At 34.1% G+C, this 15,410-nt stretch overlaps 1 protein-coding gene across 3 annotated transcripts in view; it reads right to left on the bottom strand.

Moving 5' to 3' along the window:
• Positions 1 to 15,410, bottom strand: part of LOC123557432 (uncharacterized) — a 44,177-nt gene that overhangs the window by 12,943 nt on the left and 15,824 nt on the right. For all 3 annotated transcript variants that reach the window (XM_045348879.2, XM_045348878.2, XM_053543769.1), the window contains exons 3-6: positions 13,492 to 13,768; positions 12,739 to 12,923; positions 10,528 to 11,531; positions 989 to 1,141 (exon numbers count right to left, since the gene is read on the bottom strand). In XM_045348879.2, coding sequence (XP_045204814.2) covers positions 989 to 1,141; positions 10,528 to 11,531; positions 12,739 to 12,923; positions 13,492 to 13,768 — 1,619 coding nt within the window. The remainder of the gene's footprint in view (positions 1 to 988; positions 1,142 to 10,527; positions 11,532 to 12,738; positions 12,924 to 13,491; positions 13,769 to 15,410) is intronic.

A 15,410-nucleotide genomic window follows, 5' to 3' on the forward strand; every position in this document is an offset into this window, starting at 1 on the left:
GTGCTTAATAAACAATAATTCTTTATGCATTCCACAATAATGAAATTTATGTATTTCATAATCATAAAACGGGATCTGATATTTTGTTTCTCATTCTTTTTTCTTTTTTTTTTACACGGTTTGATACTTAAATTTTTTAATGTAGAAAAAACATAATTATATCGTTTGGAGTTCCATCTATCATGTCTTCTCTGAAAGATCTCATTTTTACTTTTGTCATACAAGGAAGTCATCAATTAGGCTTGTGGAAAATATATGGTTCTACCCTGGTGTCTGCCCTTGTGCTTTTAACACTATTCACAAATGTCTTCTAGAGTAATTGATTATATTATTTTTCATTTTTAAAGTATAAAAAAAAACATTTATATTTTCAGATTTAAGTACCATATTTAACTAAAAAGCTCAGACACAATCTTTACAACTTTATACATGTATAAATTGTTTTTTATTGTTTAAATGTTTTTGGGGGGTTATTTAGTGCATTAAAAGATGCAGGTTTTATAGATAAGCAACTTCTATCATCAAAAAATGTGTTAAATGATGAAGTATATTCACATGTTATTGTCTTTGGTAGAACTTTAGCTATACATCAATAGGATTACATCTTGTAGAACTTTATACAAGTGTGAAGACCATTAATAGGTTATTTGTGGGGCAAGTTCTGAGATTTTTTTTTTTTAAAAATGGACCCTTGAAATAGTTCAAAGTTGCTTGTCAAATATGTGATGAAATGGCATTTGAAGACTGATAGTCTATGAGAATATGAGTTTCCCTTTCACAAGGATTTTCTACTAGGTGACCTAGTACCAAGACATAATGAAGGCAAACCAAAACTCAAAAACTGACATCAACATCAAAACTGTTTGATACTCGTCATCCAACTGTGACATCAACATTTTTAATTCACTTATCTAGACTAAATATTGTCAAATAATGCATAAATGTTATCAATTAAAAACTGCAAGGGAGAGATAAATGAAATTCTTACCTCACTGACACCTGAGAGAGCAGGGGAGAGAAGTCTTGGTGAAGAGACACTACTGTTACTAAAGGACCAGGATGGGCTTGTTACTCTTGTTGACTGCAAACTATGGAGAACCTTCTCTAGAGCAGGATTGGTTGGTTCTGTATTTCTACTAGACTGTGTTGAAAACAAAACAACTTTATATTATACCTTCTCATTTCCAAATTTTTGACAAGCTGAGAAAAAACAAAAATATTGCAGAGCGATCAATGCCACCTATATGGGCGGTGGTAACCGCCAAAATGAGTAAATATACAATCCATTCATAAACAAGTCAGTCAGTGCAGTGCATTTCAACACCGTCTAGTCTTAAAACTCCATCCCGTCCAATATATTTGCATTCAACGCATTGTTTTTTGAAACCATTTAATGCAAAACTTCATTCCATCTATTTAAACACAGAACGATGCAAATTTTGATACGCTGCTCCAAATCACACAACATGGTTTCAGTATGCATTAGACGGTGCCAAGATTTAATGAATCGTTTCATTTTACACTGCAAGATGAACTCATGTTGCGTTAAACGTCTTCACACTGGACTGCATGACATCAAGTTTTTATACACCGCTCTTAATTACACAAAGCGGTTTCAATATGCATTAGATGGCGTAAAGCTGTAATAAATCATTTTATTTTACACTGCACGTACTCATGTTGTGTTAAATGGCTTCACATTGAGCTGCATGGTAACATGTTTTGTTGTATGATTTCATAGTACGGTGCATCGCAACAAGTTTTTCAATGCATCGTTTCATGTTTAAAAAGATGGAATGAAGTTTTAAGTATTTAATAGTTTCAAACTACAATGCGTTGAATGCAAATTTATTGGACAGGATGGAGTTTTAAACTAGACGGCATTGAAATGCAATGCACTGACTGACTTGTTTATGAATGGATTGTATATCTACTAATTCTGGGGGTAACTGCCGCCCATACACCTACCAGACGTTTTTATGTTCACTATTAAATGAAAGTGACAGTTCTAATATATCTTTGATTCTCCTTTGATCGTTATTTCACTGTGATGCATTATTATATGTGTAACATCTAAAAGGCAACCACCGGACCCTGATACAGATAAATATTTGTAACATTCTAAAACCTTCTTTAAGGTTTAGGAGTATATCACCAAAACACAGAAATATTTTATAAACGAACAACATCGTTACCAATATTTTACCTGACCATTACATGTTCTGCCGTACTGTCCCGTACTTAAAATATTCTGAAAAAGTTGTCCCCACTTTAAAAATGAATGCCATTTGTAAAGAAATAAAAATAAACAATTGCTGAAAACTGTGTTCCATCTAGTTATGTAAAATTTCAACACTCGCATGCTATTGCAAATGCATTAAAACGAACATGTGTAACAGTTCCTTGAAAATGGTGAGTTTTTAAAGGCGTTCCCTTACAGAAGAAAAAGGCCTGCTGCGTACTCTTGCTGTGTACATACAGCGTATATGATGCGTACATGATGTGTACTGAAATCAAGGGCTTTAAATAGTACGCAGGATATACACCGCACATACACCGATAGTACGTTTGTAGTACACTTTTGACATGCAAATGAGCTCTGCTGCGTACTACTTGCTGCGTACATGCTGTGGACTACATAGTACACAGGATGTACGCTGGAGGAATTTAGTATGCGGGAAATAGTACGCAGCATGTACGCGGCACATACACTTTTCACATGCGAATGAGCCTGCGGTGTACTACCCCTGCGGCGTACATGCTGTGTACTCCTGTGGCGTACATGCTGTGTACTCCTGGCCCGAGTCCTGCGGCGTACATGCTGTGTACTCTTGTGGCGAAACTGCTGTGATAATGTAAATTCCTTACCCCACCAACTTTCATATGCAAATGCTGATCATTTGGACAGAAAAAAACAGAAAAAGAAAAGTGACATGCATCAATAAGTATTTACCCTTACCAAAATAATGTAGATTGATGTTATCAAATAAATTAGTATGCTTTTCTTCATCCACTTTTCAATGAAATAAATCAATTTTTGTAGCATGTAATTTGGTAAACATTTGAAGAAAATGGCGTAACTGCATCAAGGGGAAACAACTTTAATGCAACTAAATATAAGTGTTATGATTTATTATAGACAATGTGTGCGTAGTATGTATTTATTTTGATTAAAATTCATCTGAGAACAATCTAGGACTGGAATTATATAAGCATTTATACACTTTTATGTCCGTAAAAAGTAGCGCACCAAAAAATGTTTGATTGATTTTTTCCAATGGGGCGAGCGCAATTAGCCAAAAACGTTCTGAAAATATACGAGCAGCAAATCCGATGAACAACTTTTTAATTTGGTGAGGCCTTAATGAGCTAACATAATGAGCATTAAAGCCTTTATAAAACATGATAGAATGGTGTTTTGCTTAAGAGTATTCAAATAACAGTGAGAGCTATTAATTCTTCTCATTCGGGTGCTGTTGAGGCATTATCTTTGTAATTATTTCATGTATTACAAAATGTAATGCAAAGAAGTTCAAATAAGGCTTTTCAGTTACCCAAGTTAGAAAGCTCCAGGATTAATTCAAAATGAAAAAGAATACATTTTTACACTGCATGCAAGGTACAGCTCAGAAATCACTAAGATGTAAGCTTCACAAATGAACATTGCAGATAGTTTGGCAAATTTTCATTGTTCAGAATATCGGTAATCTGAACTATTCTATGCTATTAAGATAAAAGTTACTTGGAAAATAAAGTTCTTGCTTCCCAAAAAAATTTTTAAAAAATGTACAAATCCTTCCTGCATGAAGTGTACTTCAGACTTTTACCTAAAAAAATACAAAGTATAAACACCAAAAGAAAATGAACAAGTCCCTTTCGCATATATGAAGTTTACTTCAGACTTTAACTTATAAAAAAAAAAACTAAGTATAAATGCCAAAAGAAATTGTACAAGTCTTTCCCACGTATATGAAGTGTACTGCACAAATTTCAAAGTATCTGCGGTGTACATGCAGTGTACTATTTTCTTGTACAAGTCCCTCCTGCATACATGCAGTGTACTCCTTAAATTTTCAGAGTCTGTGCTGCGTACTTGAAGTGTACTAGTGACCTCCTGCGTACATGCTGTGTACTCGTCGAAATAGTACGCGGCATGCGGTGTATGTAAAATGTACTCCTCTGGCGTACTACTGTGTTCGCGGCATATACACAGCAAATACGCAGCATGTACACCACAGAGGCTTGCTTCTGTAAGGGTTTGACTGTCCGGTAGTGGGGCCCCTTTAGACAGTCCTTTTCCGGAATTCAAAGTTTATATCAGTATACTGACACTTGTTTTGTAGAGTAATATACACATATCATTACAAACACTACAAAACAAGTGTCAGTATACTGTTATAAACATCGAGTTCCGGAAAAGGACTGCCTACAGGGGCCCCACTTCCGGACAGTCAAACCCCTTCAAAAACTCACCATTTTCAAAGAACTGTTACACAAGTTTGTTTTGATGCATTAGCAATAGTGTGCGAGTGTTGAAATTTCACATAACTAGGTGGAACACAGTTTTCAGCAATTGTTTATTTTTATTTCTTTACAAATGGCATTCATTTTCAAAGGGGGACAACTTTTTCAGAATATTTTAAGTACGGGACAGTCCGGCAGAACATGTAATGGTCAGGTAAAATATTGGAAACGATGTTGTTCGTTTATCAAAAATTTCTGTGTTTTGGTGATATACTCCTAAACCTTAAATCAGGGTTCAACACTAACATGTTTTCGAAGGACCCTTAAAGAGTCCAAGGTTTTTGACTCAGGCCCACCTGATTTTGAGGGAGTCCTACAAATAAAGAACGAATTACGGAGCAACCATGAAAATTTTTCTTTCCATTTGACTGAAAAGTCTGCTCCTGTCAATTTTGATCGCATTCTCTTTGATGTATGAGCCATTCTTTAACTATTTTCTTCCTTTTCTTGGGTGGGGGAGAAATTTCCGTCGAAAACCGATTAGGAATCTAGGTCACTGGAAGCTAAATAGGTTGTGTATGAAACCAAAGATCTATCTTTAGCTCTATCTATCTATCTTTTCATACTGCTTAAGCCCCTTTCGGGTAAACTAGCAGGTGATGATCAAACCGAAAATGTAAACCATTGTTACTTCCATGACAAACTATTTAAGTTTTACAAAGTTGTGTTTATTTCAGCAGAATGACTGCACCTTTTACAGTAACAATGAATGAGCATTTTCAATGAAAGAATTATGCTTAGATAAGCGATCCCGACAGAACGGCTAGCTGTTGAAGAGAAATTTAAGTGTCCTCCCCTCAGCCCCTGTGATTCCATTGTTTGAACCCTGCGAATGAAAATTGAGAATAATGTGTTTAGTTTTTAAGGTTTAGCAGTATATCACAAAACAACAGATCTTTTAGTGAATGAACAGCATCTTGACACACAACTTTTCTGTCCAATACGTTTTACTGTTCTGTCCCACAGAGTTGGATACTTAAAATATTCCAAATGAGTTGTCCCCCTTTAAATAAGAATGCCATTTGTAAAGAAATAAGTGTAAACAATTGTCAAAAACAATGTTTTACCTAGTTATGTAAAGTTTAAACATTCGTACGATGTTGCAAATGCATCAAAACGAAGACATGTAACAGCTTTTTAAAAAATGGTGAGTTTTTAAAGGCGCTGGACTGTCCAGAAGTGTGGCCCCTTCATGCAGTCCCTTTCCGGAATTCAATAATATATGATAAATTGACAATGGTTTTGTAGAATAATTTAAATGTTTTATATGTTGTTAAATTTTCATGTAAAACAATGCTTTCTTTCTATGATTTGATGACGTTTGAACTTTTTTTCTCCGAAACATGGACCTATACCTTAATAGAAACAAGAGGTATCACTTAAGGGAATTTTCCCCCAAATTTCTAAACCAAAACAATTACATGTTGGTTTTACATCAGTGCGCAGAATACACACAAAAATGCCCAAAGCAAAAAATAAAAAATGGCATGTTTTCTCACAGTTTCAAACAAACATTCCCTATTGTAAGTAAACAGAATATGTACATTATGCTATAATGTTGTTAAGTGTTAAATTACTGTAAAAATTACAACTGTTATAAGTGAAAATTACCCTTGACAAAAGTTATAGTTTTATACAAGAGAATTTTTTAATGATATAACAATTACCCTAAAACTGGTTGCGATTCCATTTTTAATTATACTAAAAGTCTGAGCAGGAGCCCAGATTTAACAGGAGCTGTCTGAATTACTGAGCTGACAGTGCGCTTGACTATTTGAAGCCCTTCCACTTAATACTTACTTATAAATACAAAAGCTATATCAATTTTTTTAAGATGAAAAGGGGGCATAATTTTGCTAAAATGTAAGCCAGAGTTATAAAACTTGCCATGTGAGATTATATCATGATGCCAAAGATGAGTAGAGAACTTGAAAATCTTTTGTCATGTAATTCCTAAGAAACATGCTTACATGCAAAACTGTCATGAATTTTCTATCGTAGAAAAGGGGCTTAATTTTGACAAAATAAAAGCATGTTATGTAAATTGCCACATGAGGTCATGTTATGATGCTTTAGTCAAACAAGAAAGAATTTGTCTTATTAGTGTCTGTGAAACCTCCTTGCATGCAAAACTTTAACCTGAAATTCTAAGTTAAAATGGGGCATAATTTTGACAAAATATAAGCCAGAGTTATGAAACCTGCCACGTGAGGTCATCCTATGATGCCACAGACACGTGGGCTGTTTAAAAAAAAATGGCTAGTTTTAGTTTTTCTTAAACTACTATCACATCATGCATTATTAGATGCTGATTTGTTTGTCTAAAAATGCAAACTGGTGTCATAGAGCTGTATGTAAAGTTTGGTCAAGATTGCTTCACAGAAAAAAAAGTTATGTCTGAAAAACATGCCAAAAATGTCAGGAGTGCAACAAAAAAGTGTGACACTAATAAGAAAAGCTTAAAATTCAAAATATTACTTCAATGTCTAAATGTATATGAGAGAGTAAAACATGTGTTTTTTATTCAAGTTGAATGTCTTGACTAAAAGATAACATAAATCTATGGATAATATAAGAATGTTTTAAACAAAATACAAGGCTGAAAAGGAATGAGGGCGGTTATGTTAATTTCCATAAAAAATCAGTAAATATCTATGTAAATGACTACAAATTTTTGGTACTAATAGTATTTCATAACCTACACTTACTATTATAGAGTAACACATATAATTGACTTAAAAAAGTAATAGTTTAATCATAATATCTCCCAAAACTATTTTTAACACGGTATATCGCAGTGGATCCAAATTTGGTCAGGAGTGAAACATTTGCGCTTAATGAGGCACCGTGTTTGAAAATAAAACATACATGTACCCAAATGCAGTTTTCCAAGTAGTGTGTGTAGTATGGCAATCATAAAAGACAGTCATGAGTGAAGTTTGTGTTTTTGTATGGAGTACGTGGCTCGTATGTATATGTCAGGAGTGAAACATTATTTTCAATTTTGGTGCTATTCTTAAAACTAGCATATTAAAAAGCAACACTGTTCAGCTGGGCATTTCTGGGTGATGAATGGAGGATATCACTACAAACTAGTTCATTTAAGGTAAGTGTTTTACTGCTCTATAAACTGAAATTGATATATTAATATTTTAGCAGTAGAAAATATATCTTATAAATATCTATGTCCACAAAGTAAAACATTTTTATGTATTACTTTTAAGGTTTTCCTGTTTATGTTTTATTAAATGTATTTACCTATTGCTGAAAATAACAAATTACAGCATATATCTTTTCTTTTTAGCATGCTTTCTTGCATGAGTAAAAATGTTTCACTCCTGACATTAAAATGGTAAAATTGCATATATTCATTTTATAGAGTAAATATGAAGCAGCCAAGATGAGAAAACATATTGTTAGCCTTCCAGCCATCAGAAAAATCATGAAGAACATAAAAACTGAAACCAATAGAATAACATCCACAGAAATTTACAAAAGCTGAAAAAGGATGGAAAACTACTTGAAAAGGCGAAACTGAAACAAAAACAGAAACAAGTCAAAAGAGCTGGTCAGAAAAGGAAGAAAATCAAACAAAGTTGTAGATGAAAGAATGAAATCTAAACAGAGAGAATGGATAAAAGAAAAGTAGAAAACAAGCAGTATCATTGTTGAAGGTAATACTAAAAACACTAAGGCTATCACTGAAGCTGATGAATGAATGTACCTTACTCCACTGCACACAATGACACAGTACATTGCAATTTGATGCACACAAGATTGCATAATTATGTGGAGTGTATGTTTAGTAACAAAAAACAAAGTGCCATAACTCTGCAGAATATCTATCAAACAGAACCTAACATGCACCGTTCACTGAACTAGAGTTTTTACTGATCACCTGAGTGAGGTTCCATTAAATTTGTATGCAGGGGTTCGGGGTATTAGGAGTGCACAAGATTGCATCTGCAGATTGTATGTATATAGTTTATTAACAAAATACAAAGTCCCATAACTGTGCAGTATTTTTTTCTGAAAGAACCTAACAAGCACCATGCACAACTAGGGTTACTACTGATCACTTGTCTTAAGTTTCATCAGATTGTGTGCTTGGGTTCAGGAGATTAGGCACGCACAAGAATGCGTATGCAGACTATGTATATAGTATAGTAACAAAAAACAAAGTCCCATAACTCTGCATATTTTTTTTTTCTGAAAGAGAACATAACTTGCACCATGTACAACTACAGTTGTTAAATTTCACTTTTGTGAAGTTTGTTTCATCAGATTGTGTCAAGGGGATGAGAAGAGTTGATTTGCACAAGATTGTGTCTATAGACAGACAAAAGGAAACTAGTATACCCCCTTACAACTTGAGTTTTTTTTTTGGGGGGGGGGGGGGGGGGTAACAACTGATGAGCACAGGGTTGTGTCTACAGACAGATGGACAGACAGGCAGATGAACAGACTGATAGTCAAGACAAACTGAAACCAGTTAACCCACCTTACAACTTTGATGTTCAGGGGGTTTAATTACGATAGTAGAAACTGACACTTCTAATAATATAAAATAATCAAGTTTATATGTTAAGGTAATAAAATATGACTTGTGTAATATTTAGCTCTAATTTTTAAATATTTATAACCTTGTATTTCACGTAATTTTGCAGGTTGAAAAGGTTGATGAACCGGAAATACAGTTGAGGTTCCTCCAGAAGACACTGAGGCTTTCCGAAAGTTCAAACATAGTCAAGCACTGGTGTGTCCTGGCAGTCACTAAATGATACTTAACAAACTCTAACTCAGCCTAATTGTTGCCTTGCAGTGGAATCAAAATGGAGTTCAATATACCAGAGCTTGAATGTTCAGGATGAACTATTCATTCTTAGTGTTTAAGTTGATAAACGTGTCAGGAGTGAAACATTTTGACATTTTTATGTTTTCATAAGTTATCATGGTTATATTCTATTAATAGCTTATTGTTACTTTGATATGTAACAAATCAGCACTGTGAGGAGCTGTTCTTATAAAACTGTTCGTAAGTTAACTCAAAGTTGAAAATCTGTTGTTGTTTCTTGAATCAAATTCATCGTTGTTGTTCTAAAAATGTAAAAATATCAAAGTTTCAGAATCAAAACTGTTAAAAAGTCGCTTCTTTTCTGCATTGCAATAATAAATTAAGGTGTTATTACACTTGCATTCTGTTTAGATACAATATTAAGTTAAAATCTAAGTTATGGTAATAATGTGTTTTATGTCAGGAGTGAAACATTTATTGGTCAAACTGTTAATCAGTTCTGTAATATGAAATACTAAGTCATGTTTATGTAATACCTTGTGGTATTTTTTTGATATTCTTTAAAATATATGGCAAAGTTGCCTTTTTGTATTAAGAGTACGCAGTTAATTTAAAAAACAAACTTTCTTCATTATAATAGCTATAAAATTGAGCTAAATAACGAAAAAATCAATTAATTAAATTTTTTGGAGGCATATAGCTAGCTCGGACATTTTTTTCATTTTCTTTAACACCTAAACTAAGAAAAGTTAGCATAAAAAGACACAAAGAATTATACTTTTTGTTTCTGCAGTGACTTTGAAGATGGTATGTTGTGTTCTCTTTTTTGTTGGGTCAATGGAATTAAAGATCAATAAAAAACTTAATATGTGTTGTATTGTTTGCACGCAACCATTTTTATAGACTGCAATGACGGCTTATTAAAATGAGGTAATAAGAATGCTACTTAGACCTGTTTTATTTTTTGATCATTTTTACATGTTTCCTACCATTTTTTTTTAAAACAGCCCATGTGCATGTTTGAAAACATTTGGCCAAGTAGTTGTTGAGATACCTGCTATTTCAAATAGTTGAGCTAAAAAGTAGAGATCCCTTTGGGCGCCCTATTCACTAAAGTAAGTGTTGAGACCTGTTAACATTTTTAATGTTAATTTATTATGGTATGTAAGCAACTACAAACAAAATTTGTTATTTAAACCTAATCTTACCTCTCTTAGAGAAGTCGGGCTCTTCACAAATGATGCCGGACTTGATCCATACCTAACAGAACACAAGGATTCACTACCACTGCTTACAGAACTTCTCAAGCTAAAATCATCTTTAGCTTCATCTTTATTATATTCTCCAAATTCTGATGATGTAATATGACGCCTTTTTTGCTTCTTGACATTTTTACCAGATTTTGAAACTGGTAATTTATTTTTAACTATTTTGGTATTCCCTTCACTATAATCATTTGCCTCCATTTTAAAGATAAAGCTATCAACTTTTTTCACAACATGATCTTTGCCAGTCTGACTGGCATCTCCAGAGGGCGTCATTTCAATTGCATTTTCATCAACTTCTAAGTTTTCAGTCTCCAAACACTTCCTCTTATTGGTTTTTGCTCTTGTATTCTTACTCTCAGATTTCAAGATAGTGTTTTCAAGATTCCGTCCGTCAAATTTTTCAGCCTCTTTAAAATGTTTAATATCATTGTTACATTGACCTTCTTCATCAGTTAAGTCCTTGATTTTCTTCATATTTTTTAGAGATAATCTGTGTTCTTTTTTGCTATCAAATTTGCCTTTAATCATGCCAGTTTTGTTCAAACTCACAACCCTTTCATTTGTCCCCTCAAATTCTTTTCCATCGGCATTCAGCTCTGCTGTGTGAACCACCAATGAACGAGTTACACGGCGTCCTGATGCAACTGCTTTCATTTTTTCTAACTGGTTCGCACTTTCATAACTGTACTTTTGTTTTTGTGGGGCTTTTTTTGCTTCATTTATTGTCATCTTCTGTAAAACTTCATCCATCTGTGGGGTAGTGTATGCTTCCTCAGCAACACTGCTGACCTGGGGTGTTGAGTTTCCTTGCAAGGTTGACAAGAACTTGGGTGTTGTAAGGTCTGCTGGAGCTTGCTGTCTACTCCCCTTCTTTGTCGTTTGTTCAACTAAAGATCTTTTAGGATTTGGAGACTTGAAACAGACATCATCATATTTACCATTTCCTGTAAAAACAAGATGGCCATGATGGCTCTAGATCACACACCTAAATTTCACAGCTGGCAACAATTTATGTAGAAGGTTAACTTAAGGAAGATCTGTGTGAAATTAATTTACCAGTATTGTAAAACAAGCCAGCAGTTTGTGACAAGAAGATTCTCAAAGTTTCTACTGTAGCCCTGCATAAGAAAAACATTCTGAACCCCTTGTGGCCACTTTTTGAATGATCTGAAGGAATTTCGTACAAGAGCACCCAAGAAATATTTAAGTCACAGTATTTTAAAATTGCACAATTCATTTCACAGATTTTCAAAGTTTTCTATAAATGCCAAATAGAGGAAACTGGTACCATCCCATGACAGCCATTAAATGATTTCTTAAAACAAAAGTCAAAATGATTTGAATGAATCTGGTAGGTTACCGAACACTGCTGTAAAACTATTTTGAAATTGGGCCTTCAATTTTCCATATAGTCATTAACAGAAGAATAGCCCCTCCAACATGGCTCAAAGGAATTTGGTAGAGGGTTATCAAGGAGCATTGCGGTGATATTATTTTGAACTTTGGTAAAATGTTTCTAAAGAGAAGATTTTCAAAGTTTTCCATACAGTCATATATAAAAGAAATGTTGCCCTGCCACCTGGCAGATTTGAAAGAAACTGAAACTGGGGCACCCAAGTAACATTCCTGTAAAGGTTGACTGAAACTGGCTTTTTGTATAAGACATTGTGGATAATTGTCCAAATTATTGCCCAAAGGTCAAAAATGGCCACGCCCCTGTGTATGACATGTACTTACTAAAGGCTTATATATATAAGAAAATTTGAAAATCTTCTTCTCTGAATCCATAATAGCTAGAGCATTGATATTTGGCAGGTGATATCAGAGTTGTACTGTCTATTGTAGTTTTTCAAATTATTGTCCTAGGTTCAAAAAAATGTGTGACATGTATATAATATAGGCTAACCTAGAAGAAAGCTAACTTTGTAGTTGTACCATTACATTATACAAACAAACTTGAAGCCTTGTACACAGGTGAGCGCTTTAGGGTCAATGACCCTCTTGTTTCAGTTTTGCTAACATCAGTTTTCAAAGCACTTTCATTTTCATTTACAGACCTTTGTTTGCTATTCCACCTTCATTGCCATAACATATTTGGAGTTTTTAATATATTCCCCAATATTTATTTACTCTAAAAAGCCTTCGTTTTACCTTCATTTCCATTTTTGGACATGTCAAACTCTTCTTTGTCAACACTCATTTCTCCATCCACGTCACCATTATTATCAAAGTCTGTCCTACGAATTAAAATCCCATCATCTTCCTCATCAGAGTGTAGGCTTGCTGAGTCAGATGTATCCTTCTGCTCCATAACAATATCATTACTGACATCTTGCCTGAAGTTAGAAGAAACAAGAGCAGTTTGAGAGAGAGTTATATCGCCTACCACTGTGTTTTATAGTGGAAGTGTAGAGTTTTAATAACAAATCAAACACCACATGTACCTTTAATGATGGTCAGCTCAGTAATTGCTGTTTGAAGGAAATCCGATTCTTTCCAGCTTAGATAATAGTAAAGAAATGTACTGTGGTGGCTACAAATGTACTGGTAGCTGGCTTTTATAGCAATTTGGGTTCGGAAATTAAACATAGAGAAAGCAATGTAATATGAAAGCGTTAACTATATAGTGTCCAACTAGTGCCTAACACAAGCGTATTTCGTTTAATAAGGGAAGTATAGAAAAAATAGCTCATGGTCTGGTTTATAATTATTTTTTGACTGTTTACAAACAGAACACATACATTTTAGTAACTGTTGCAAGACACATTTAACAGGCTGAGACTATATACATGACTGCCATATGAAAGATATATTATGGACATGGCAGCCATGTCTATATTGGTTACTAATTTATTATTCTGCCCCCAAAATGAGGAGAAATAATTAAATACTTTATCAACATACCCAAGTCTGAAGGCAGCAGGCCCTTTATCTGGTATTTCACATGTTGCAGAAGCCCGCTGTGCCAAGTCTCCCCCTTTACATTCTTTGATTTTAGTGGATGTCCATTCCTCAGTTATTGAGCCAGAGTTTTCATCAGGTTGAAAGTCATTCTTGTAGGACTCTGTGTGCTGTTTGCGGAAACCATGAAGCTTATACAGGTTCACATATTCCGGTGTTTCACAAACCTCAATTTTCCTTTGTCTTTTTGGTGAATTTTTGATACTGCTGCTAGGTCCCCCTAAAAAGTAAACATTACCATTCAATTCTCTCAACAAAATTGTTTCAATGAAAATTTCAAATGCTGTAGTTATGATTTATTACAGTTTTGCAAAAATCAAGAGCTGTTTTTAAGTAACAGTAACTGTTAAAAGTGTATAGCTGTCTATGAAATATATGGCAAAATCTTAAAAGTCCAAGTCAATGTAGATTTTTAATTATCCTATCTCATTTAGAAAAATACTTATATTAATTTCAGTAATGAAGACACGAAAGAGATCCTGTTTATCTTTTACCTCCAGATGTGACCCTGACCATTGAGCTAAGGGTCAATCACATTAAAAAGAATCTGTGGCAAGTAATTAATATTAAAATCCCTTGATGGATGAAGAGTTAAAGGTCCAATACTAAGGAAAGTGAACATTTTAGTTTCTTTTAAAAAGCACAGAAACTATTTCATTTTATTGGAAAATGAAAGTTGGTATGTAGAAATTCGAAATAAATCGCAGTATATGTACAATTATTTTTCTATGAAGTATGAAGAAAGTTAAAAAGACCTGGGGGGTCATTCTGTCGATTCATTGAAATTTCAACATAATACACATACATTTCTTTGAGTTCCAAAGGCCTTCTGTAAATTTTGACCTGCCAATCTTCATTATTTAGCGTCTTGCAGAAGTCTATGCACTGGCTATGAAAAAAATTGCCAACTCCCTTTCCCTTAGTAATGGACCTTTAAGGATGGGATACGAAGTGTAATAGACAGATAGAGCCCATTTCTATGTCTTTGGAAATGGCAGATAATAAAAGGAGACATAATTCTCAAATTGTGTGGATAGGGTTACAGCAATCTGACTAAAGTACTTGATCTTCTAAACGAAGATCTGAGAACGACCCATTCACATTCGTCTTCTGTATATTTTGGATTTCCATTATTGCTATTTTTATGTTATCCAATCAGACGACTTGTTCGATTGTCAAAGGATAAGAAAAATATGCGGTTATTCCAGGACTCGAACCCGGGACCCCTCGTTTACAAAGCAAGTGGCCTACCGACTGAGTTAACCGGCTATCTGATACATTACGACCTAAGAATTGTAAATATCAAAAGTCAATGCTACATGTAGATTTGCAAGATGTTGTAAGCTAGGCTCTGAATGGCTAGCGAAAGAGCCGTCAGAACGAGGCAATGAATAGGTCGTTTTCAGATCCTATGCGTAGCGTAATATAGGAGATGTACTTTAGTCAGATTGGGGTTACAGCTCTTACTCTCAACAATTTCTCTCATTGTAACCTATACTTGTGTCAAGTAACTATATGGTGTAAAAGTTATTAAATTATCAGGACAGACTTTAAGGCAGATCAGATAAAACCATAAAATGATTTCGATGTAGCCACAAAATGAACTCTACAGGGTGTAGAAAACATTGCAGTTCAAAGATAGTTTAGAATGATTATAATAAAAAAAAAATGAACTGGTCAATCAACCAAAATCTTTATATAGTATACAATTTCCCAATTAGATGCAAGCCTGATAATAGTAGTAGTGACACTCAATTTTGATTAATTCAAGTACCACGACTACAGAGTGACTGGGACGGTCCGGCCAGTAATCAACCTAAGCTGAAATGTTATGCCCTTTAACATTCTGATCATGCACTCAA

Source organism: Mercenaria mercenaria, chromosome 5, assembly GCF_021730395.1.
Source record: "Mercenaria mercenaria strain notata chromosome 5, MADL_Memer_1, whole genome shotgun sequence".
In the NCBI taxonomy this organism is placed as follows: domain Eukaryota; kingdom Metazoa; phylum Mollusca; class Bivalvia; order Venerida; family Veneridae; genus Mercenaria; species Mercenaria mercenaria.